We start from the raw sequence: 27,298 nt of genomic DNA, 5'->3' as shown, positions 1-27,298 counted from the left end.
ACATAAAGAAGAAATGGTAGTACCATTTTTGCAAATGCTAAACAGGAAGATGCTGAACATACTTTGCAGGGTTTCAGATATTTATTTTCCAGTTCTGTGATGTTATGATTACACCGATTTCAGCTTATTCAAAGACAGTCATGATCCCCTTTCAGATAACATTACTTTACAAATACTAACCATGATAAAAAACAAAATTCAAACAAGGTTGTGTTTGACTGTCCTTAAATAATGATGGGTAAGGGTGGTGTAGAGAGAGCATGAAAGAATCAGATTTTCTGTGCAAGTGCATGATTGTATGACATCAGTACAGTGGCTGGGGCTTGTACCTCCCTAGTTCTGCATGATTAAATTTAATCCAAGAAAATGCATTATCATCTTTGATGAACAAATAAAACACATGACTTCCCTTTGAAAAGAAAAGGTCACACTGGTTTTAAGTGGATTGTTACTCAATACCAAATGAAGTCTCTTCTAGGGTACAGGCATGTTGTAAAGCAACTTTTAAAACGTGCAGCAATGCACTTATTTGTCATCGTGACAGCCTCTTGGTAAGCCAGACAGTCGGTGTCATTCATATAGGCTGAGATACATTTATTTGACAAGAAACAGGCAGTAGTCATTTACATGTTCATCTGACAAGAGACAAAGATCACTTCCAAAAGTTGTATGTTTATTTGACAAAAAACAAGCAGAGATTAGTTGGAGTGAAATGTATGTTCCAAGTAATACCCCACTGGGACTAGAACTTACACTATTATCACCGTTTCAAGACCTTGATGAATGCATCTTTTGGTACATCAATGTTGCCGATCTTCCTCATCTTCTTCTTTCCTTCTGCCTGACGCTTTAGAAGTTTCATCTTCCGTGAGATGTCTCCACCATACTGAAAAGGCATAATACAATAATTTTAACAAGAACAGCTTCTGATGTTTTAATTCATGTTAAAGAACTGACATGACAAAACTAAACATATTTTTATTTGTTCTTTAAAAAGAATCCATTTTAAGGAGGCACCAAAGCATGCAGACTGATCTGTATGCAACACCACATCTACATAAAAAAATGGTGTGGGGGTGGAGAGCAGCTGCCTGACCTACACATAAATCCAACATGCTAGTCGGGCCATGGCAGACTACCAAGTGCTGCAGAAAATCATTGACATGCAATAAAAAGTAAAACACTTTTCCAGGACTGCTTACTTCGTAATAACATACATTTCCACTGATTGTAACAAACCTCTTTTCAAAAGAATACAATTTCCTCAACAAAACAGAGAGTGCTCTTACGCATTTGGCAGTGACGTCTTTGCGAAAGGGTTTGATGTCTTCTCGCACCAGTATCTTGCTGCCAACAGCTGCCTGAATCACAATGCCAAACTGCTGTCGGGGGATGGTGTCACGAAGTTTCTCACAGACTCGCTTTGCCGTTTCCCGAGCTCTAGAGGTGTGGCAGATCATGGTCAGCTCATCCACTGCACTGCCATTCAACAGAAAGTCCACCTGGGGCATAGGATGGAATGTTCCCAAATGAAAACAGTGGAACTGTATTGTACAAACCCATTTTGTTACGTTTCTGTTTGCTTGTTTACATATCACAGTGTATATGTATGTTACCAAACTACCCCTGTTAACTGTGTAACATGTAAGAATTTGATGACTGGCATATTATTGATTGTGTTATGACATGCTGAATTTGTACATGCTTGTTTGTTAAGAGAAAAGAACCTCAGCATTTTTTATGGATGTGTCAGTAATTTGGTGTTAAGAACAGAGGGAGTTTTAAGCTCAATATACAAAGTGAAATAAAGATTTCAAAGTAAAAGTACAGTTGTTAAAAAGTTACAACAATGATGATAAAATTAGGCCCAAAGTGTCACAAACTACTCCAATGTGACAAAGGAGAATTACTAGACATGATCCATAGCTACCACAAACACAGAAAGTGAGAAAGAAAGATTTAATCATTTACCATTTATTAATTAACTGTTTGAAAGCTGCAACCATAAACACAAACAGCTTTCCCATTTATAGAAAAATGTTTACTGAATTAAATTTGTCTCTTCCAAGCCCTCTTTGCATCCCTTGCCATTTGCATGTTTATGATCATTCACTTACCCGTGTCAGACTTGAACTCTGATAGCCCGCGTCTTCATAGTCAAAACTGTCCAGAAAAAAAAGAAGAAATTAGACCAGAAACATGCTCTTTTTCCATAATGTAATAAACATGGATGACTATTCAGAATTCTCTGAATGAGTCATGACTTTAACAATTCTCATTAAAGTATTATAAAAAGAGTTCACTGGAAAAATCAAAATTAAATGAGTTAAACATTAAATGAGTTATTGACGTTTCTACATGTTGACATGCACGTCTAAAGCACCAGCAACACCGATCTTACAGTCAACAGAACAAAGCTTACCTTGCATAGCCAGAGGTGATGGACTTCAGGTCATCAAAAAAATCCACCAGAATCTCGTTCAATGGAAACTTGATGATCAGCATGATACGAGTGTTGTCAATATTCAGCTGATCTTCTATCACACCTCTGCGATCCTGCAACAGTGATTTGCATACCATATGTGTTTGCTAAGGAGAAACTGTGTGGGTATGCATGTAGAAGTAAACACAATATTTATGTCAGAAGGTTGTCTCTGTAACAATGAGAACCACACCAAGTGTATATTACAATATTGTCAGCAATATGTTTTACTGATATGAGCCAAATAGTTTCCATGGCTATGTGGCCCTTACAGCATTAATTCTATTCAAGAAACAGAGTAAAAATAACTACTCACATAAATTCAATAATCTGTTCCATTTGATTTCTCAATGAAAACATTTCTAATGTTTATAAGGTCATAATTTGTAGCTCCAGACCAAAGTAAAATTTATTTGTTTATATATCATATCTGTGGCTGAGATGACACCATATAATTTTCTAAATAGGTGGGGTGATAAATAGATTAAGACTGTACCACTCACCCCCCCAAAATGGAGCATAGTGACCAGAATGGTGGGATAAAAATAGTCATCCACATAAAATTCCATCCAAACAAATCAGTGAACAGGCAGTGAATATGAATGCACAACTGGACTATCATAGGAATTGTGTAGCCTGAGTATATACAAACCTATGAACGTTACATATAATTACTAACAGAGAGAGGTACTACGGTAAGAGACTGAAGGACGTACCAGACAGAGTGAGGTGACACCACCCAGGTACTGATCAGGACAGATGATGGTTCCTTTCACCATTGGCTCCAGATACTCTGTTATCACACTGGGGTTGGGCAGCTGATGATAAAAAAGGAGGAAATAAAAAATATTTGTATTGCTGATTCAAACAAAGCTTATGATGGCAGGTTCCTCGAATCTGAGGATCATTGAGAAGAAGGTCCTTGGCAACAAGCAGTCTGGTGGCTGTGCAGGCTGATTCTTGAGCAACACACACCCTGGCGCACTGATGACAAGGAAGTCAGTGGGTAGGAAGACTCTGGGCAGCCGATATTTTCCTTGGTCTGTGCTTTTCCTTCGCAGCTAACCTTCTTGCAGTGTCAAAGGTCTCAGTGTCTTGACTGGTAGTTGATCTCCAGCTGTTTCTGTTTCTGGTGATGTTTTCCCGGCTCATTTCTGGAATGCCATCTGCATTGAGTTGTCGCTTCAGCTGGTCTATGTAGCGTTTTCATAGGTCTCCTCTGTCACTCCTCTGTCACATTTGCCCTAGCAAAGCTCACCATAGAACATGGCTTTGGGCATTCATGTGTCCTCCATGTGTGATAGATGTCCTGCCCATCAAAGTTGTCTGGTCAGTGGCATAACTTCAATGTTGGTGGTGCGGGCTCCCTCTAGGACTTGATGTTTGTCACATTATCTTGCCACTTTATGCCAAAGATGGTATGAAGGCATTGGTGAAAGTGCTCCAGGAGTTGCACTTGTCTTCAGAACAAAACCATGATCCATAGAGGAAAAGAAGTGACACCTGCAGCTCTGTATACAAGGACTTTCACTGACAAGCACAGCAAGTGGTTGTTCCAGGCACACTTCCACAGACGAAGAGAGAAGCTACTGGCTTCGGCAAGGTGGTTGTTGACACACTGGATGCTGTGGCGTCACAGGAGATGACACTTCAAAGGTATGTGAAGTGTTCAACTGTGTTGATCATCGATCTGTCAATGCTGGTGTGTGGAGGGCTGTGGGAACCGTGTGATGGTTTCTGATGGAGGACCCCTGTTTTCTACATGCTCATTGTAAGGCCAAAGGCCTTTGCTGCATTGCAGCGTGACTGACGACTGCTTGGAGAGATTCTTCACTTTGGGTAAGAAGTGCACAGTCATCTGCAAAAAGCAGCTCCAGAATCAGCTCTTCTAGTGTCTTTGTGTGGGCCATAAATCTTTGCAGATTGAAGATACTTCCATCGGTCATGAATGGTTTGTAAATCCCTTCTGTGAGATCCTCTTTAGCCTCTCTAAGCATCAAGCTGAACAAGATTGCAAAGAGCACTGGAGCTAAGATGCAGCCTTCTTTAGCCCCACTGCCAACTGGGAATGGGTCAGACAGAATGCTGCTGTGATTAACTTGCCCCAACTGGCCGTTGTGGAGCTGCTGCAGCATTGTATGGAGCTTTGGTGGTCAGCCCAGTCTTGACAGAATCTTCCGGAGCCCATTTTGGCTAAGTGTATTGATCAGATCAATAAATGCTGCATACAGCTCCATATTTTGCTCCCTGCATTTCTCTTGTACCTGTCACAGGGTGAAGATGATGTCTGTTGTTCCCCCATTTGCTCTGAAGCTGCATTGGCTTACTTGGGTTTTCCTTGGCAACCATGGGAACGAGTCTATCCAAGATGATTTTGGAAAGTGCCTTCCATACTGTGGATAGCAGTGTGACCCCTCTGAAATTTGAGCAGTCTGATTTCTCTCATTTGCTTTTGCACAGCGAGACAATGACAGCATTGCAGAGATCTTGTGGAACAACTCCTCTCTCCCAGCATACTGTAAATAGGTCTGTGAGCTTCTCAAGAAGTGTTACCTCCTAGCTTATACACATATAGTGTACCGTCAGCTCCAGGAGCCTTGAGACACTTTAGCTTTATAACGGTTGCTTTTGCTTCTTTCTAAGTGGGGGGTGGGGGTGGGGGTGATCACGTTCCATCATCACTGCTTGCTGAGGAATCTTCCTTACTGCCTCTCCTTGCTTCTGGTGTTTGTCCCCAAAGAGGTTCCCATAGTGCTCTGTCCGGTGCTGGAGGATAGCTTCCATGTCAGAGGGCTGGTGCCATCAGATGATTGCAGAGGTGCCTGCATTTGATTGGTTGGGCCATATACTATGCACCGCACCTCATAGAATGCACAGATGTTACCAGTGTCTGCATAAAGCTTGGTTTTCTGTGCTAGTGCTGGAAGTACGGACATTTGTGGTGCTGACCCAAATTAAGCGTATAAGTATTAAAAATACAGATGATATATATTCTGCAAATCTAGAAATTACCATAAAAACACTTGCATGATGATTTTACACAAGTAGTTCTCTTTTGCTAAGCTTAAGAATACTAAAAAATACATTCATTTATTTTGAAAAAAAAGCATTAAAATACTTTAATAAAGATTTTACACAATTACTTCATTTTTTTTGCATATAAACATCCATGCATATAAGCACAAAAGACAGACACACACACATGAATGCTGTACAGTGCAAATCTGAACCTGGTTTCAAGCAATTTGCATAAAAAAAACCCTGTTCTGAGATTCAGAGTGTACATGTACATGTCAGCAAACCTGTGGATGAATGCATCTCTGTATGTATATTTGTATTTGCAAGTCCATAAATAAAAGAAAAAAAGCATCCAACTCACATGACAGGGATTCAGTATAGTGACTTCTGATCCACCATACTGCTTCAGAGACTTGGCACCAGTCACTTCGACTGAAAACAACAGATAGTGTAACTGTAAACCTCTGTACATAGTGTAAGTTCAATTGGTGTATGCTCCTTTGACTTCAGGATTGTGCACATATGTGTGTGTGTGCATGTGAATTTGTAAGCAATTTGTAAGCTGTTGAGGTGTGCATGCACATGTGCATGTGCATGTGCGTGTGTGTGTGTGTGTACACATGCTCTCAAGATTATCAATAGTTTGGAAACGACATCAGCACCTTCACATTTTTGTCCTGTCACCAAAAAGGGAAACATCCAATGGTCAAATGCTGAAATTTCAAAGCAATGCAACACGGCAATTTCTGTCACCCAACAAGCATACTAATATTCATTTTGACCTCTGTCTCTCTTCACACATACTCTTGAAAGGCACACTGGGAGAAGTAACGATGAAAGAAGCATTGAACTCTTGCTCCAGTCGCTGACAAAACACGTCCATGTGTAGCAGGCCAAGGAAACCCATGCGAAAACCTTGACCCAAGGCTGGGCTGAAACAAACAGCATGGACACTTTTCACAACCTTGAAACATTTCTCTGGTCTAGCCTTTTTTTTTGTGTGTGTGTGTGTGTGCGCGCGCTTAGAGTTTTACTTCATCAAGATTTTGCGCCTTATAAATATTATTATTATTATTAGTATTTTTTATGTATTTATCTTTTTTTTTTTTTTATTTAGTTTATTTATTTGTTTAATTTGTGTTATTTTATTTAATTAATCTATTTTTTATTTATTTATTTTTCTCAAGGCCTGACTATGCGCATTGGGTTATGCTGCTGGTCAGGCATCTGCTTGGCAGATGTGGTGTAGCGTATATGAATTTGACCGAACGCAGTGACGCCTCCTTGAGCTACTGATACTGATACTGATAGCCTGATTCCCCTTGGTGGGCTAGGGCAGCATGTAAAAATGCCACATCAGCTTATGTTTAACCCTTGTAAACAAAGATTTTGGGCCCATTTCAGTGTGTGTGTGTGTGTGTGTGTGTGTGTGTGTGTGTGTTTGTGTTTCATACACTTCAGTGAAATATGTTGATATTTTTTGTAAATTTATTTTTTAGAACTGATTTATCTCAAAAAAGAAAACAAAAGGTAATGCAATAATACTGCTTAATTTTTTTCCCCCCACTATTATCATAATGGATGCTAATACCACTCACATAACACCAAAAACAAAGGCCAAATTCCTAATATACTGATGGACATTTGAATGGACAATCCCCCCCACCCCTCCCCTTGAGAATGGGATAAAGCTGCAAACAGAAAACAACAACAACACATAACACAAAACAAAACAAAAAATAGGAAACCAACAAAAAGAACAGTAGCCAATTTCCATCAGGTTGTCCACACAGGTCTGCTGTCAGCATGCACTGATACACTGATACAACAGACCTGCTGTCAGCATGCACTGATACACTGATACAACAGACCTGCTGTCAGCATGCACTGATACACTGATACAACAGACCTGCTGTCAGCATGCACTGATACAGATCTGCTGTCAGCATGTACTGATACACTGATACAGACCTGCTGTCAGCATGCACTGATATAACAGACCTGCTGTCAGCATGCACTGATACACTGATACAGACCTGCTGTCAGCATGCACTGATACACTTGAGTCATTCAGGGTCAGTCTGTCCACCGCACTGCGCAGGCCAATGAATTCCGATTGGTCAGTGGGGAAGAGGCCAGCAAATACCTGCACACACCACTCTCCATCACTTCTCTATGCACACTATTACTTCTGGTACTTTCGGTAACATACCCTGCTTCTTGTTCTCAAGCAGTCATATTTTGACTTTTTTTTTGTATTTTGGCTTAAAAAAAACAACAACAACCAAAAACAAACCAAAAAAACAACAACCAAACACAATACAAAAAAAATGTTAAAGCTGAAAATGAAAAATTATAATCTTTTAATCTAAAATGTAATCCAGTTCAAACTGAGAAGAATAAATGCAAAAGAGGAGCTTGGGGAAAAAAGACAAACCCAATCACTTCTTCATGTTTATTTCCCCACATTTATACACCAACATATTGCCTCCCCCCTGCACACCTTTTCCATCTCTCCTGACTCTTGACACATGGGACTTAAAAAAAAGAAAAAAAAAGAAAAAAAAAGAAAGAAGTTATCATCAATAAAAGTTTTTCCCCAATAACTACTGCAGTTATCATCAGTCAAAGTTTTTCCCCAATGACATGTCCAGCAAGTCTGAGGCGAACACTGACCATGGCTTTGGCCGGTTTGAAGCCCGGAAAGGGCTGCACAGAACTCTTCTCATGACAGAAGGTGTCCCCGATCTGAGCTTCTGCTGTGTTGCGCATGTTGGTGATGACATAGCCCACCTGGCCAGCGTACCTGCAAGGAACAACAGAATTAGAAAAAAAAACAACATTGTTGATGTTTTGTACAGAATAAAACGCCTCCAGTTGATGTTTTATGCAGAATAAATCTCATCTCATCTCATCTATCCCTTGACCCGTGGGTGGGTTGTTGGGGCACCATGGATGACTGCCTGGTCAGCTCGCGCCACCTGCCTCAGTCCTCAGCGGCCCTTTGAGTTGTGGCAAATGGCAGGCCCGTCCACTCTTTGATGTTGTCCTCCCACCGCTTTCTCTGTCTGCCTCTCTTCCTCCTTCCTTGTACGGTACCCTGCAGGATGGTCTTGGCTAGGCCATCTGATCGTGTGACGTGTCCATACCAGCGGAGCTTGCGTTCCTTCACTGTGGTTAGCAGGTCTTTGAATGGGCCAATGGCGTTTTGGACTCTTCTTTTCACTTCCTCATTTGTGATGTGGTCTTTGTATGTAATGTTCAGGATCTTGCGGAAGCATCTCATTTCCAGGGCCTGGATTCTTCTCTGGAGTTCTGCAGTGAGGGTCCAGGATTCGCAAGCGGAATAAATACATTCAGCAAACTCATTTTATACGAAACATTTTTGTACAATTAATAATTGTGAATGATTAAGTATTTGTTTATCTATTTACTTATTCATTTTACAGAAATGTTTTTTGATTCCAAACATTTGTTTTTAGAATGGTTGGGTTGCCTTGTCCCTCCATGCACCAAGAGAGGGCATCCTTAGCCCTGTGGGTGGGAAGGGAGTGTGTGTGGGTCCCTAAGGACCAGCCACGACTGATATGTGAAGGAGCATACATTCGGGTGAGAATGAGGCAGTTTTGTCTGTGAGTGCAGTCGTCCTCCGAAAGCAAGGTAGGGATGAATTTATGAAAATGAATACATATATGTACAATGGGATTATAAACTTCCATCAACTCAAGTGACGGTGTCAGGAATATGCCAAAGAGTCACGAGAAATAAGCGGATGTATAAGCAAATGTGTAGTGAGCACAGATGTACCCAAGTAAATGGTAAGTGTGCATAATCCGTAATGGGAAGGAATCTGTGTATGCACCTTTTTATAAGAAATGTACATACATATATGAATAAAGTGCCAGTATGTAGACACAGAGAGATCTGGGCATGTGAACAGAATGACGCAATTGCAAGTGTGTCTATAATGCAATGTATGGAATGCCAATGAATAGATGACAATGAATGGAAATAGAAATAAAATTGTACATGTTAATATGAAAGTCGTATGAACCTATCCCGTAAATGCACACATGTGTATACCGAGAGATAAGTATATATCCATACCCTTGCCTGCTTCCCACCTTTTCCATCCTTTTCTATACATGTCAAATTTTCATCTGGTAGTATCTTTAGCACTTACAAATATTTCCTTTGTCATTTCAATTGATTCAATTATCGGTCTCTTTTAATTTTACACAAGGAAGACTTCTTTTATTTTCAAGCAGACAGAACTGGAATGTTGACAGGTCTATATTAAATGCATATAACTTCAAGATTGTGTATGCCGAGTACATAATGCACAATGTTCCATGGTTCAGCACTTACAAAGCTTCAGTTGCTTGAGGTATGGGATGCATGAAGCCAATCTCTTGAACTTCGTACACTTTCTTGCTGCTCATGCACACCACTTTTTCACCTGGCAATGAATCAGAATCACATGATGAATGTGATGTGATGCACACGAAGAGAAGAGGACACGGACAAAGAGAAAAAGAGAGTCAGGAAGAGAGGAGCAAGACACAGAGAGAGAGAGAGATCACTGAGTGGTATGGCTTAAAATATAATAAAACACTTGTTTTTTTTGTACTTTATTCATTACATTAGTGCACACACATACACACACACACACACTGACTGAAACCATTTATTGTCAGATTTTGTTGTTGTTGTTGTGCTGACATTTTAGCTATCATCTGAATTAATATTAACTGAACAACATGAGGAAAATCAAATTTGAAAAACAAAACAAAACAATTAATGAATACAATTTTAAAAAGCAACATAGTTAACAAATCAATTTACTAAATATCAATAACATCAATATCTCAAAAAATGTTTCAACACACACACATACAGATGTGTATTCCCCACCCACCCCCTACATACATCCATGCATGCCCACATAGGCCCATTCAGATTCCCCCACCCCATCCCCCTACCACAGGTACACTTGTATAGTCACATTCTGATCTCTCTCTCCCCCACTCCAAAGACATTAAGTATTCACATCCATGTACACAAGCTCTCTCTCCCTCTCTCTCTCTCTCTCACACACACACACACAAACAGAGACAGTATTTGTACTCAAGTATGAGCATTAACTTATCAAGTCCAACGTGCACCTCCCCTAAATGAGTGTGTGTGTGTGTGTGTGTGTGTGTGTGTGAGCATGCACATGCCCTGTGCATATGACCGTCTTGTGTGTGATTGTGTGTTCATGTGTATACATGTGGTTTGGGTCTGTGTGTGCATGTGCGAGCTTATGCGTGCACGTGCAACTGAGCGTATGTGCATGCAGGCATGTGTGTACATGTGAACAGTTTTGGGTATTAAGAATGTACGTTGTTGATGAAGACATCCAAATAACGTTTCCCATCACAGCTTACCTGTCCTGGCAACCCCATCACAGACGGCAATGTTGGCGATCACACCCCGGTACTGGTTGTACCAGGAGTCAAACAGCAACGCTTTCAGTGGTTTATTTTTGTCTGCCGTTGGACTGAAATATAAGTCACAACAAGAACTGCTATTATTTTACTTTTCAAACATTCTCTTTCTCTTGTGTTACTGTTTTATTCAATAATTAAGTCATGTAGATCAAAATGTATATTTACATGAAAGAGAGAAACAAATGTACCACCCCTCCATAAAAATTCTCTCTCCTCTATTTTTGTTTTATTCAATAATTAACTCATGTATATCAACATATAAAATATTTACACAAAGGAGAGAAACAAATGTAACATCCCTCCATAAAAAAATCAACATGTAGTGAAACAATCTTATGAAATTTTTCTAATGCTGCCAGTCTTTCACATGTGCAAATATCAATAAATAAATTAAAATATCATTTTTCAAACATAAAAATCCAAAAACAGACAAACGAAATAAAAAGCATTTCTGGGGCGTGTACTGCATGAAATCTTCCAGTCTGACTTTAGAAACTTCAGTCAAAGCAAAAATAAAGAACTGCATGGGAATCAGATCTAATTCACAACTGAAGCACTTCATTTCATGTCACTATCATTCAGATAACCTGTTGTTTACAACCATCATTTTTTGCTTGATGAAACATTTGAATAGGTATTAAACAGAGTCAGAAAATAAGCAAAAATACCAGCACTGGAAATGATCATTAATAAAAGCAAAATCAAGGGCACAACTAAAATTACACACAGTAAGTCATTTCATCAATGGAACCATTTGTGTATCATTGAATATTCTGGCTGTAACATTTTTGTTTGTTTTTCTTTCAGCTGTCCCATCATCAGCACTGTTTCAGTGGTGTTACTCCCACACTACTCATTCCCCATTACACAGCAACACCTGGGCTTGTCTGTTGCAGTCACAGTCCACATGAAACTATTGAGGTTAGATCAGCAGGGGTCTACACACAAGAGGAGACCCTGTGCTGCTGCTGAGTCACTTTGGTGGTGTTGTGTAGTGCCTGTTTCGATAAAACGCACTTAGGACACCACCTGCTATGCCCCCTACTTAAAACAGTAATAGCTTAGTCTCAGAGCCAAACTGAGTGAGTGTCCTCCCCAGAGTGCAGACCACCACCACATCCCTCCAACAACAACCACCATGAATCTGCCAACACTGAAGATCTTGATAGGACTGATATCAAGCATGGAAGTGGAGGGGAATTGAAACTGAGGTCACCATGAGAGCTGACCATGAAACGTCACAGCATTTTGGGACAATTTTTCTCATTACTGATGAAGAAGGAGGAGGAGGATGGCTATGTTGCTATGGAGGTCCATTTTTCATTTGGGACTATCTCAGTATGTGACAAAATTGTATTCTACTCTTCCCTTCAAAATGATATCCCAGCATTAACCAGGCCCGAGAGATACAGATACTTGCAGTGTTGGTCAGGAAATTTGAGCAACACACCCAAAGACGTGTCCATAAAGTGGATGATACTTGACTGTGGGGTCCCAGTCTTCCCATTTAAACCCCAAGCACATTCAACTCTAGGTATGAGCTTGCCATGGGCCGAAAACCCCCCACCTCTGCTAGGATTCGAACCTGAGTCCTCCTGACTGTCAGTCCACGATGCTGACCACTTCGCCATGGTGAAGCAGTAACTAAATTTGTTACATGTTGCCAATTATAGCATGCAGAATAAATTCTTGTACAAAAAACTTACGGAGGTATTCTTTCAATAACCGCTGTCAGAATCTCATCCACACCAGTTCCATGTTTGGCTGAGACCTGGGTCACAAGCAAAACAAACCAAACATATAAGATTAGAAAAAAAGAAAAGAAAAAAAAAAGAGTGAAAGAAATTCAACGGTCCAGCCTAAACAAAGAGTAAACCCTAAAACATTGAAACAATACTATTAAACTAGCATTTTATGTCTTTCAAATCATTTACAGACATAGCACCTGCTTCCAAACCAGCATTTTATGTCTCTCCAACATGGATACAGTTGTGACCATTGTGTTTCTTTTTTTTCTTCTTCTTCTTCTTCTCCTCAATCTTCCTAACTTCCAAAGGCTGACATGTGTGACTGGAAGTGGAAGGCTATACAGTGACATAGTAACCAAGTACTACTTTTCCATGAAAGCTTGTCTTGAAGATCATATCAGCACACCCCTTTCCCCCCCAAAAAAAGGAAGTGATAATTATTCACAATTATGATAAATAGAGCTAATGATCATTACTACACCATAGAAGAAAAGAGCCATCACAAAACAAGACTAAAACTATTGTCACTATTGTTGCTTAGATGTCAGATATGCCAAAGAGAGAGTAGCAGCCATTTTGTTTGTGGTACACACAACGGCTTCGTCTACTTCCTCCGTCTCATTGCTTTATATCCTCTTTACTTTCAGATGCACATGATTTAAAGCTATAGAACTGCAGAACTACCTTACACATGTACAAACATGGTACAGATACACACACTGGGATGCAAATACATACACTAAGGTGTCGACACATACAAACACATTCACAACACACACACACACACACCCTCAACAATAATAACAAGCACAGCACCTTGATAATATCATCTGTGTCGATACCAAAGATGCTGTTCATCTGCTGAGCCACCACATCAGGCTGAGCTGACTTCAGGTCAATTTTGTTGAGCACCGGAATGATAGTCAGATCAGACTCCAGAGCAAGGGTGAAGTTGGCCACAGTCTGTGCTTGAACACCCTGCACATGGGACAGAACAATAACATGCGGAGAAGGTAATATATGACACAGCATGCAAAAACCTGGCTAAAAACAGTACTAATCTTCTTCTTCTTCTGTGTTCGTGGGCTGCAACTCCACGTTCACTCGTATATATATAGGTGAGTGGGCTTTTACGTGTATGACTGTTTTTAACCCGCCATGTAGGCAGCCATACTCCGCTTTTGGTGATGTGTATACTGGGTATGTTCTTGTTTCCATAACCCACCAAACGCTGATATGGATTACAGGATCTTTAACGTGCGTATTTGATCTTCTGCTTGCATATACACACGAAGGGGGTTCAGGCACTAGCAGGTCTGCACATATGTTGACCTGGGAGATCATAAAAATCTCCACTCTTTACCCACCAGGCGCCATCACTGTGATTCGAACCCAGGACCCTCAGATTGAAAGTCCAACGCTTTAACCATTCGGCTATTGTGCCCGTTGGTACTTATCATTTTTTAAATTTATGTACTTTCAGAAAGATTTCACAGATTAACGCACAAAAAACATAACTGATCTATCTATCAGTTTTTTTTTCGATATTTTTTTTTTAAAGTTGGTTCTTGAAAAGAACAAAATGGAGAAATCGGCTCATGAAAAAAACATACATGTTGCCTGCTTGTAACTTATTATTTCTCTCTGTACTCAAAAGAAGTCAAGAATAGCAAGTGCAGGAATGATGTAATACCACGAGAGAGCAGTCAATGGTGACAGTGAATGTTCAAATGAGAGACAAAGGCCTCATCTGTGTTTGAACAAAAATATTTCTCATAATGCTGATGAGTCTTTGAACATCAGCTTCAGATCCCAGATGAAAATGATATTTACTAATTGCAGTTATTGAGTGTATTGCCACATCATCGGCTGACGCAATTTCAGAAAAGCCTGGTGTCAAATGCATTGAACACTACAACCTTAGTGATGAATGTGTGCAGCAGTACCAACAGCGCATGCACCTGAAAACATTTAAAACACTACAGTTTCAGGCAGTTTTATGCTACAATACTTACTGACAGCAAAGATAAGACTTCAAAGATGCGAAAGTTGTAAAAATCTTGATTTTCATTATTTTGACCCCAATGAAGTGTTTTTGTACATAGCTATGAATTGTTGGCTAAGCAATGTAATTCTTTGTTATCTAAAATATTTTTTGATAATGCTTACCTGGTTAGCATCCACCAACAATACAACCCCTTGACAAGCTGATAAGGACCGTGACACCTCGTAATGAAAATCTACATGACCCTGAAAAAAAAAATGCAATAAAAGTTCAGATTAGTAAAATCATTTCCAACTATTACATTTAGAAAATCATGGATTACTATCAAAGAAGGAAGCACAAAAAAACTCACAAAAAACAGCACAATGAAATAATTTTCTCATACTGAATTGTATCGTATTATATTAATCCTTTGTCACAACAGATTTCCATGTGTGAAATTTGGGCCACTCTCTCCAGGGAGAGCGCATCGTTATGCTGACAAAGCCACCCATTTTTGGGGTATTTTTTTCTGCCTGCAATGTTATTTGTTTTCCTATCAAAGGGGATTTTTCTACAGAATTTTGCCAGGGACAACCTCTTTATTGCTGTGGGTTCTTTTATGTGCGCTAAGTGCATGCAGCTCATGGAACCTCAGTTTAACATCTCATCTGAATGACTAGCATCCAGACCACCACTCAAGGTCTAGTGGAGGGGAAGAAAATACTGATGACTGTGCTTCCGAGGCAGATGAGTTACCACCAGGCCAACACACCACATATGATATTGATAAACCCATTCATTATTGTCCAGCCAACTGAAGTGGCAAAGCAACCAGTATATCAAACTGGACTAAAACTATATATGTACAGGTTCTAATCTTTAACATTCCAAAGCAACACAGTATGATTAGACAGCTCTAACAAATTATACTACCCTACCCGAGTTTAGCATGTTATAACCTTTATCAGGAAAAAAAATCCAGATTTATAGAAAGCTAGAAATACTACTAATAAAAAGTGAACAAGTGCCATACACACTACAGTAACTTTTCAGTACTTTGGGAAACATTTTACATCAAAGCTCATGTCAGATATTTTAGTTTTAAAATCATTTAAGAGTCGAGTGGTTAAAAAAAAAAAAAGAGTCATGTTGTTGAATAACAGAACTGAATAAAAGCACACTTCACACATGAGAACATACAGGTGTGTCGATGAGATTTAGCAGGTACTTGTGCCCATGGTATGGATGTATCAGGGAGGCTGTTTGTGCCTTCACTGTGATGCCTCTCTCACGTTCCACCTGGAGTCGGTCCAACACCTGCTGGTTCTGAGGCACTTTGGGAATAGTACCTATCGAAAATATCACTTCACTCTGCAGATGAAATTCTCAGAAGTTTTCTCTGTCATCTTAACAGTATTATGTAATTATACACACACACACACACACACACGCACGCACACAAGTGTACTACATGCACACATCTTAACAAGCATACACACATACGTGTATACACACGCACAGCTACTGTTTGCAAACACACTATAGTGTTACCTTAGAAATGTGTAAACACATATCTCAGCCTCATAACCTATGAATGGCTAGACAGTAGACTGTTTTGACTATTACCACAATATGCATCTTTCAGTGGCCTCTTCTCTTGATCATCAGAAAGGAATGACTGCACAAGCATTTAAGATAAGTGTATGACATTTCAAAAAGACAAAGACAGCCACTGAGCCAAACCTACCAGTAATCTCCAGAAGTCTGTCTGCCAGTGTGCTCTTCCCATGGTCAACGTGAGCAATGATGCTGAAATTCCTTATGTTCTCCACTGGAAACTGGGAGAGGTCCACAGCATACTACCAGCATACAAGCATTTGTTATAGAACTTTTTTTTTCAATGCCCAAATGTGAGTGCAGAATTAGACAAATAAATCAAGTTCCTTAAATGTCTCAAAAATAAAAACAAGTATGTTACATTGTTGTGACATTATTGTGACATAATTATAAACAAGTTATGGACAGTTAACCCATTTGATGCATGAGAATTTTGTATAAAAAAAAGAAAAGAAAAAAAAGCACTCTCCCCTTGCCAAGGAATTTTGGGGATTCAGGGGTAATACAAATATTTCTTTAATTGTAGTGAAAAATTATGGGAGATACAGAAGCAAAGTAAACATTTTTGTGTGAAAGAAAATTAATATGGATCCTGCATCTGAGCTTCCCCCCCCCCATTTCTTTTGATTGTAGTTAACTAACTAGGCCTTTCAAAGTGATGATAAAAATTTTTTGTCAAATTATACTGTAGAAGAAAATGAAACAGGTTATTTGCTTATGATAACAATCACAATGCTGGTAGTCATGAAAGTGAATAACTGTCCCAACAATGACAAAGGCGGGTTCTGTCATGATAAAAAGTCAATCATGTTCCCAGAAACTGAGCAGTCAAGCTTTTTTTTTTTTTCTTTTTCTTTTTTTTTTCTTCACCAAAAAGCATCCCCCTATATAGGGGAACGCTCTTTCATGATAGTAACTCACTCCTAGTTGTAAATTACTCTTTACTGAGCCAACAAAGTGTCTGCTGTGCACCTGGTTTGCCTGCTCTACAAAGAAGTCAGTCAAATGATCAGTGACAAAAAGCGGAAAAAAAATGAAAACATGTAGTTCCAGTCCATTGTCTGTCAACCCTGAGTTTCATGAACATCATGAATTATTGGCTGTTGTCCAGTTCTTGCAGGGTGAACACGGTAATGACTATGCCCCCCTCCCATGCACTCTGATTTCGACCTATCATCTTACACCACTCCTATCTGAGTATCTCTCTTCCCCCTCTTCTCAAATTATGTCAAAGTACTGCACCCTCACAGTGTCAGTTATTTCACCCACTCAAACCTGATGTCTGACTGGATAGATGGACTGGACAAAGTGTCGAATATTGCTGTCAGTTATGTCACTGTTGTTGTCATGTCATTATCTTTGAGTTCAAACCAATCATCAGACAAAATACATCTCTCGTTATTACCACACGTTATCATCTGAACCGGATTCTTATGAAGGAAATATTGGAACAGACACAGACCATCAGTGGGCATCTTATAGGCACTATGGTACAATTTGGTATAGGTTGTTAACTGACAACTTTTACTACTACTACTCACTGAACAGGTCAAAATCTTCAAATCTTATGAATATAATTGAAAACGTACCTTATTTGGTGGATTACTTGAAGCACATCGTTTCTGTCTGAAATTCCTGAGATGAAAAAGGTTTGAAGATATAATCTCTCTCTCTCTCTCTCTATATATATATACATACATATATATAAGTGTATGTGTTACATGCGTTATATATGATAATTAAGTCTTTTAAAACTGGCCATTCTTCTTCAGTACTTCTATTACAGTGCAGGTGAGACAAAGAATGGATTAAATCTGTTACAGTTACACATACTTCTGTTACAGTTAGACATACTATGACACCAACATACAATTACATCACGTCATTATTCAGAAATATTCCTTTTCCTTTTAGTAACACATATGTCTGTGTATATGAGAGAGAGAGAGAGAGAGAGAGAGAGAGAGAGAGAGAGAGAGAGAGACAGAGAGAGAGAGAGAGAGAGGGGGAAAGAGAGAGAGAGAGAGAAACAGAGACAGGCAGATAGAGACTGAATAAATACATGGTTATGACATGGTTATTTTTGTGTGTCTGGTGTTTCAGTTTGCATGTAGTGTATGCATTGGTTTGGTTGTGTTTTGTGTAACTTGTATAATGTTAACAGATATGGCAGTGGTGTGCATGACTGAGTAAATGAACAGCACATAATCGTTTCGTTTGTTTTTTTTAACATTTTTCTCTTTGTGGGTCTATAATAATAAGTCACAATACCTTCGGCACATATAACCTTGAAGAATCAAATCCAGAATGAAAGCTAGGCAAGCAAACAACTCTAAAAGTCTTTTGTTAAATGGCACAGGGTTTGATAACAGAAGGTTACTTCATCTCTCACCTGTCAGTGTCACTGTCTGTGTAATTATATCCTTTTCTTGCTGCAGTGGCTGACTGGGACTGCAGAAAGACCGACAGGAGTCTATTTTTGTGACAAGGAAGATGGATCAGACGACTGATTGCCTGGCTAATGACGTGAGTCTGTTTGCAAAAACAGCAGATACGATTAGCACGATTCTGTGATAGCATTCGTAAAGACATCAGGGTATTGTCTGCTTTTCTATTGGAAGTAGAGTGTTGTGCTGCTGCTTTTGTTTTCTCTGGTGCACATGCCCTTCAAGAAAAATAACTCCATTCGTCCAAAATCCATTCGTCCAAGTTATCTTCTCCTCCCTGAGGAAGTTACTTCATCAAAAAACAAAACAAAACAAAACTATTAATAAGATAGGAATAAAATAGAAAAAGAGAACAAGACAAATTTCAATTAATATTCAAATGGGTGTATTGTTTAATAGTTATGTGCTCCCTTTTAAAAGACAGAAAAGGTAGAAACTGTTTTCATCCAAATAAGTTTTGGTTAGCCAATATCGCCAGCACTGTTCGTCAGTACTTAGTGTTAGAGATCGCCTTGACAGTCGAATGACGACTTCCTCGTCAGATGTGTCTGCTGCTAAAGCGATTGACACTGCCGAAGTAGGAAGCGACTGTTTTATTCGGCATTTTGCCCGTTTGTGTTGTTTTTCCTCTTCGTGTTAATGATGGCATCGGTATAGATTTTTATTCTGTCTCCAAGATGTGGAAGAAGGAAAACCTGCGCAAGAACTTCTTGCGCGTGAAACAGATCGCCGACCAGAATTTGGGAAGGTAGGTTGTTACCACTTTGGCATTGTTTGTTTATTCAAATTACAGTGAATCTGCTAGAGATCAGTGTTGTTTCTGGTGTTTATTTTACAAACTGTAAAGAATAATGCCCGATATGTAAGTGCATGTCAAGGACGCCGAATCAGGTGAACTTGTCTCCACAGCCACACCCCTTCGTCACTGTCATTATTGACGTAAATCGCATCAGTTGATTGTGCTGAATAAAGATTTTTGTCACTAGAGTTTCCTAGTTTGACAGACTGGGTTGTTGGAAAGGAAAGCAAAAACAAAAAACAGTGGAGGTGGAAGGTTACTTAACGGAAAAAGAAAAAGGCCCAATGAAAAAGAGGATTACGAGATACTTTCAAAATGAACGCGAATCGATCAGAGTGCAGTTTATTGCCAACTGGACTTTACTACAAAGTAAGACGTACTGTCTAGGATCAGATTGATTGCTATGGGGAAAAAAGTCTTTTAGACCAGCCTTTCAATGTTTGTTGAGTAAAAAGAAAAGCAACACTGGCATAAAAATAAACAGTTTTTTCATTTCATTTTTGTATGTGAGGTGATCCTTATCTTGTCCCCTCTCCTCCCCATATCCCATTCCTTTTAGCACCCCCGTTCTCACACATCTATATAAACAATAATAAATAGATGGTATTTATTTATACACAGTTGTTTTGCTTAAAATACTATATATATATGTTATGTTTTATTTTCATCTTTAGTTTGCTTTCATCATGCTTTCGTCTGTTTTGCCTTTTCCCCCTTTCTTGTATATAATTCATATTTATGTCAGTTGTCTATGTGTTATAAAATGGAAATTAAAAACATGTTTTAAAAAATATACTTGGTAGTTTATGGTAGTTTTTCACTTTGTTTTTGATCATGAGTAAACTTTGGAGCATAATAAATTCAGCTCATTGAAGAGTGACATCAGATGTTGAATTGTATTATGTTTTTAATCTCACTTTCTGGATTTTTTAACCCTTGTCCAAAACCGTTTTAGCTTCAGATCCACTCCAAATAATACATAAAACCTTTCCAACTTTGTAAGCAGCCAATGTGCCAGTTTCTCTTGATTTGTTTACAAATGTGTACATGTAGTTAAGTGGTCCTGCTCCATTACCAAATTTAAAGTGATGGTAGCCATGTACTAAATTTTATTAGTCTTTAATTTCAACAAAATCACCTTTAACTCAGAGAATTTACAGCTCAGGTTTGCTCGATTTTCACAGCCTTACAAAAGTATTGTTTAACTGTGTAAAATAATGTAAATATTAATATCATTGTTAATGTAGCTTAATAAATGATACAGTGCCCCACATAGGAGCATACTATTCTTTTGTGACTAAAAATAGTAAAATGAGATAAAAGAAACTTTCTTTAATGTCAAGACATCAGTTGTTCAGTTGCTGCTTTTCAAAAGTTCTGTTGCTGTAAGTCAGTGATTTTTTCTCTCTCTTGAATTAAAGGTCAGCAGGAAGCCTCAGCTACAGCAAATAAAAAGAAATTTGTGACAGTGACTGATGATTCAGTGAAGGACTGGGAAACAGAGACCTTTACTCTTCAGTGGTATTTACTGCTTGGGTGGCTTTAGGATTCTCCTGACTAAAGCAGTTGGAGTAAATGTGGCAGCTGGGAAGGATCATAGTGACTCTTTCTTTTGATGGTTGTGCACTTTGAATTTTACATGCTAGACTGAGCCAAGGTGAGAAGGTACTTCGGAACAGATGTTGCTAGTTTCAGGGCACAGAAACTATTGAACAGTTGGAAAGATCACTTTCTGACATACATATTTGACCTTGACCTTGACGTTGTAGATGTTTGAGGCCCAAGGGCCAGTTCATCTGCACTGATGTTAAAAAGTGAGACAAGGTAGCTAAGTAAAAGTAAGCTAAGTTAAGTCTATTGTATGTTCTTTAGCATGTCTTAATCATTTTTCAAACTTCCACTCAAGCTTGTCCCTGAAACCCCACACTAGCATGCATGTAACTGCATGTTTGTCAGTGCACTCTCTTGTCTCACAAACAGAGACAGACATATGCTCTCACAAATTGCATGGACTGATGGAGACTCACATTTTATGCACACAGGCAGACTGACTGACCTAAACACACACACACACATGCACATACGCATGCATGCACGCACTGTCTCTCTCTCTGAAATTGTATTGTGGCCCAAGGCTGATATACATTAAACTTTCTGAATTTTGAGCTCTCTCTCTCTCTCTCACCCCCACCAAAAGTACACTCACTAAGTTCTGTGTTTTACGTTTGGGTATAGAGTTCTACAGAATTCCAATATGTTGTGAATAATGATGGCTGGTTCTTCATATCTGAACTGGGTAGGTTGACCTCCGGATCTGGGTGAAGGGTGGAGATTTTTACGATCTCCCAGGTCAACATATGTGCAGACCTGCTAGTGCCTGAACCCCCTTCGTGTGTATATGCAAGCAGAAGATCAAATACACACGTTAAAGATCCTGTAATCCATGTCAGCGTTCGGTGGGTTATGGAAACAAGAACATACCTAGCATGCACACCCCCGAAAACGGAGTATGGCTGCCTACATGGCGGGGTAAAAACGGTCATACACGTAAAAGCCCACTCGTGTGCATACGAGTGAACGCAGAAGAAGAAGAAGAAGAAGAAGACCTCTGGATCTGATACAGGCTTTCCTGTGGCTGTACAATCCTGACTGTAGGTCTGTTGCAGTTGTTGCAGACTATGGCTTGGACTGGAGGTGTCAGAATTATGATAATTTGATATACAGTATGAATCAGTCCACAGAGACCCTAAAGAGGAAGTCATTCAACTAACCACCACCACCACCCCTTTTGATATGTCAGTAATGTTAGTATGTTGGAAGTATTTTTGTAAGTACTCATCATTGTCAAGGGGATGGATGGAAAACTGTGGCATTAATCAAAATGTCAGCACTATAACCGTGAATGGCTGTAATCAACATCAAGTGTGCTAGATTGCTGTAGGAATTACTGTTATTCCTGAGACCGCACTAATAGAACATTCAAATATGCTACATAGGGCATGTATATTAAACACATCTTGCCCAAGAAACTTTAAATAAACATGATACATGTATAAGAGAGGCGGAAAAGAGAAGATAGAGAGGAAATGAGTTATTTGTTGTGTTATATCATCAAAATATGAAGTGACGTTAAAGTATTGAAAGGAACTATGAAACACTGTCTATTGTAATGTATGGATTTATGCGCTTCAATTTCTTCCACAGTGCTTTTTTTTATTTGGTTGTGTGTTTTTTTTCATTCTTCATTGAATTTGAAGTAAATCACTGCATTAGATTCTAATTCTCTTTCTAATTTAGAAAAAAGGGTTGGAAAAAAGAAGTGAATAACTTTGGAGATAAGTTTCTAATGTAGAAAAAAAAGGTGTTCTCTTGAGGTGTGTGTGTGTGTGTGTGTGTAGGTGTGTGTGTGTGTGTGTGTGTGTGTCGGTGTGTGTGTGTTGTGTTGTGTTGTGTATGTGATAGTCAGAGCTCAGGTTCTTTCAACTGTAACAGTGTTGGCTGCATGCCATGTAACATTGTCTATGGGATCCTTTTGTCATTCTCAACCTCAGCACCTTTACAATTACATGCTCTGTGTTTACAGGCACACTTGCAAGCACTGACACAGATAAATGGTACAAGAATAAAATTAAAGACACAGTGACTCAGAAGCAGGGCACATGCATGCACACATGCACACACATGTAAATTTATTATGCATACATGCATGTGTGCACTCGTCCAAGCATGAAGTTTACACACACACACACACACACACACACACACACACACACACACACACACACACACATATATATGTATGCACACACATGAGTGCACATGTGTGTACACAGACAGACAGACTGGCAGACAGACAGGCAAACAGGGACAAACACACACACACACACACATACACACACACACACACACACACACACACACACACATCTCAAGAGACCAAACAAATTTATTTCCTCGTAATATTCCTGTCAGTGCTGCTGATATGATATGCATACAAGTGTGTGTGTGTGTGTGTGTGTGTGTGTGTGTGTGTGTGTGTGTGTGTGTGTGTGTGTGAGGGGTGAGTACATGCATGTTGTATGTCTAATCCAGAAATTTTAGAGAGAGAGAGATTCAAAGATTCAAAAACTTTATTTCTCAAGGATAAAGATTTTAGGCATCACCCAGTCTTCCAATCTGTCCTTGTGACAACAATAACAATAACAACATGATAATGACACAACAATAATCATTTTGTTAACACTGCTACATCTACTGCTACTACAATGAACAATAATCACCATCATCATCATTAACATCATAAAAAGTAATAAAACGAATGCATTCACACATTCATATCCATACACATGCGCACACTCTCTCCACCCAACACACACACACACACACACACACACACACACACACACACGCACACTTATGCACATATAGAAACTTGACCGAAGTGAGAAACATATAGCGGACATAAAGGGAACAGAGAAACACAACTTTAGCATTGTGCATATACAAAAGTGATTAATTAGTTGATGCAGATGTTACAGGTAATAACATCCAATTAACAGGTGAACAAGTAAAAACATTAAAGCACAAAGGTAGAAATAAAATAAATTCACTGCATGTAAATGTATAGGTACAAATTTCACAAAAAGCATGATTTTCTGTCTTTTTAGCTGGTAAAAAAATTTGCTTTGTGGGCCTATTGTTTGTGGAGCAGAAGTTTTTGTATGCTTGATTTGAAGGAATGTAATGAATTGCACATCTTAATGAATGAAGGAAGAAAGTTCCAAACAGATGGTTCAAAAAATGCAAAGCTAGATTTGAAAGAGAGAGAGAGAGAGAGAGAGAGAGAGAGAGAGAGAGAGCAGTCCAAGCATCTTTTAATGAAGTGCCTGAGGTTCTGGCAAGTACCAATGTGTCTGGAACTGTGCCAAGACAGCCCAGGTGGCACTGAAAAACAAACAGTTTTTTGCTTTTAGAAATCCTGTCTGTGGCAGACAGTCATTGGGATATATATGTGCATTTCCTGTGTGAACTTTTCAGGTGTTTAGATGAACACATATACATACAGACCCATATTGTTCATAATGCTTTAGATTAGCTTGGTTTCTGTGAATAAGAAATATTTTGTAGGAATTGAATGGAGAATTTCGTGGTGTTTGTCTTAACATGTGAGTAATCTATTACTTTCAGGAAAAAAATGCATTTGCTAAATAATGTAGTCTAATACTGATCCAATTTCATTTCAGTTATATATATAATACATTTTCTTTACAATATCATTTTTTAAAGCAGATGTGATGTAGCATGTATATGGATCAGTCTGCATGCTTTTACGCCTCCTAGAAAGTGAAAACTGAAACTGAACTTTAAGTACTTGTCCAGATCAAAATATTACTCTTTATGTTAAAAGCCTGTGGTTGCATCAGGGATGTTAAAAGGCAAGGAGTTTGGGCAGGATAAGTCAGAAAGAAGTGGATTGTATGGATCTGTCTGTTAAAGTATTAGATTTACTCATTTTAGTGAAAAACAAAACAAAACAAAAAAACAAAAACAGAAACAAAAAAACACAAAACAAAACAAAAAAAACAAAAAAACAAAAACAAAAAACAACAACAACCCCCCCCCCCCCCACACACACACACACACACAAAAACCCATCTGACAATATTATTTTCAAGTGAGAAAAAGTGATGAAGACAGATATGAACAAATGTTGAATGCATAATAGACATATACACACACATGTGACAGGACACCAGTGTACACTTAGTCACATTTGAACCCACATTCACATATATGCATATGCACACACACATACATATGCATGTGCGGTCATATGCACACACACACACACACAAACTCATAAATATATGCACATATATATGCACACATGCATACACACAGAGCCATGCATATTCAAGGGGACACACACACACTCACTCACACACGCACACACACACACACACACACACACACACACACACACACACACACACACACACACAATTCTTAATTATATTTCAGACATTCCAGAAACTGTATGTGGGATTTTATTAGGTGTAGACTCGAAGTCAGTGTTACAAACTGTAGAATCTCCAAACTCAAAGAAGCGAATTGAGATGACAGTGGAAATCAAACATATTATTCATCAATTGTCAAAACAGGGCATTAACATAACTTTCTGTTGGGTACCTTCGCACTGTGGAATATCTTCTAATGAGTGGGTAGATCAAGCAGCCAGAAGAGCAGCACATAATTTCGAAGGAGCAATACAACTTGACATCCAGTTAGATCTACATGAATGCTTCAGTAGTATTGAAAATAGAAAATCTAGAAATTGATTTAAGAAATTTCTTATAGATTGAAGTAATCAATATTACCAACAAACAACAAAAAAAAAAAAAAAAAATCAATTTTACCAGTATTGTATAAACACAAAGAAGGCAGCGAATCCCAAACATTTTCTAAACTTTACACCAACAGCACATTCAAGACAAATTATGAGTCTAATGTACAGAATTTGTTTGAATGCCTTTCGTACAAAATTTTCTAAAAATATAACATGTATGTGCGGTAAGCAAATAACTGTAAACCATTTACTCATTCATTGTCCTACCATAAAACAGTTAATTCCAAAAGATGTTGTTGATGGCTTGTTTACCAATATTCCATCAGCCACTGAAAAGATTTTGAATGATTATTCATTGCTTAGAATGTTTTCGGAAATTTTAAACTCCAGTCGAGTTGGTATCCTCCTGTTATGTATTCTAATTAATGTCGCTATTTATATTTACATTTTTGAAAGTGAATGCTTGTTGATATGCATACATATATTCTCCTTCCTATAACACCTCATTCATTACATACCACAATCTCTTTAACCTTTAATATCTTATAATGTACTTTTCCTCTACTACATAAGATGAACACTTTCTTACACTAATATTCACATGCATTCCTTTCCTTTATCCACTTCTTTTCTCTTTTCCGTCTAATAACACTTACAGTGAATAGACGTTAAGCTGAAGAAAACACATAATTCTTATAGTATGCTTTTGAGTTCAGTGATAGGCAGCTGTACAAACAGTGTTCAAAGAAGCTCATCAAAGATTTTGAAATTGTGTGTGTGAATGTTAACACATACTGATACTCTGTCAGCTAGAGGGTGATAAAGTTGCCTATATTTGATCTGATCATGTCTTTTTTTTTTTCTTTTTTTTTTCTTTGCAAATGAAGCACAGATAATAGCTGCCAGTTCAGATAAGAAGCTTCCATGCAGCCATGTCATCAGTTTTCATTATGATAAGAAAGATATGATAATATAATTTGTGTGTTATGCATTTAAAGATATTGACAGTATGGTTACTGACATGAAGAAAATATCATTTTCTTAAAAGCAGTGGAAAGGGTCAAAAAGGGAGACAGCAGCTCAGTTACTTGTGCTCTGTCAGGGTAATTTGCAGTGTAATGGTTTACAAACATCTTATCAGTGTGTGAGGTTGAAGAACCAAACTGGTGAGAGATGTTCGGGCAGTGAAGTGCTGTTTACGTGACCTGTCATTGGAGCTCGTTACATATTTCTGAAAACTTGACGATTGAGCTGTTTCTTCACAGCATGTGATTCTGATGTCTTGTGGGTTAAATGTATTTGTACTGCATTGAAAATAAAATTACTTCTTTCTTTCTTTCTTTTTCAAATCTTTTTTTTTTT

General features: G+C 38.6%; 2 protein-coding genes across 9 annotated transcripts in view; one reads left to right on the top strand and one right to left on the bottom strand.

The window, feature by feature from the left end:
- Positions 1–66: 66 nt before the first annotated feature.
- LOC143292040 (translation factor Guf1, mitochondrial-like) lies at positions 67–19,024 on the bottom strand. The gene is made up of 18 exons (XM_076602210.1): positions 18,737–19,024; positions 17,934–17,979; positions 16,475–16,586; positions 15,928–16,076; positions 14,910–14,990; positions 13,557–13,718; positions 12,699–12,763; positions 10,930–11,042; positions 9,869–9,959; positions 8,177–8,306; positions 7,537–7,646; positions 6,305–6,432; positions 5,862–5,932; positions 3,199–3,300; positions 2,423–2,556; positions 2,118–2,163; positions 1,290–1,502; positions 67–886 (listed from the first exon to the last, which is right to left on the bottom strand). The coding sequence occupies exons 1-18, from the start codon at positions 18,934–18,936 to the stop codon at positions 761–763; spliced, it is 2,079 nt and encodes a 692-aa protein (XP_076458325.1). The 5' UTR covers positions 18,937–19,024; the 3' UTR covers positions 67–760.
- Positions 19,025–19,303: 279 nt separating this feature from the next.
- LOC143292866 (rho GTPase-activating protein 44-like) overlaps positions 19,304–27,298 on the top strand; it is a 48,817-nt gene continuing 40,822 nt past the window's right edge. For all 8 annotated transcript variants that reach the window (XR_013056691.1, XM_076603509.1, XM_076603508.1 and 5 more), the window contains exon 1: positions 19,304–19,539. Coding sequence is in view for 7 of the 8 variants with exons in the window: in XM_076603509.1 (XP_076459624.1) it covers positions 19,469–19,539 (71 nt within the window). In the remaining variant the exon portion in view is untranslated. The remainder of the gene's footprint in view (positions 19,540–27,298) is intronic.

This window comes from Babylonia areolata, chromosome 18, assembly GCF_041734735.1.
Source record: "Babylonia areolata isolate BAREFJ2019XMU chromosome 18, ASM4173473v1, whole genome shotgun sequence".
Lineage (NCBI taxonomy): Eukaryota > Metazoa > Mollusca > Gastropoda > Neogastropoda > Buccinidae > Babylonia > Babylonia areolata.
The sequence above is the reverse complement of the archived record's forward strand: the minus strand, read 5'-3'. Positions and strand labels throughout refer to the sequence as shown.

Excerpts from the sequence above, each read along its gene's own strand:
- LOC143292040 (XM_076602210.1), bottom strand. The coding sequence starts at position 18,936 with ATGTCTTTACGAATGCTATCACAGAATCGTGCTAATCGTATCTGCTGT. Across the intron at positions 6,433-7,536 it reads TCAGTGCATGCTGACAGCAG|CCCAGCCTTGGGTCAAGGTT; the intron begins GTCTGTATCAGT and ends TGTTTGTTTCAG. Across the intron at positions 3,301-5,861 it reads CTATACTGAATCCCTGTCAT|CTGCCCAACCCCAGTGTGAT; the intron begins GTGAGTTGGATG and ends TTTTATCATCAG.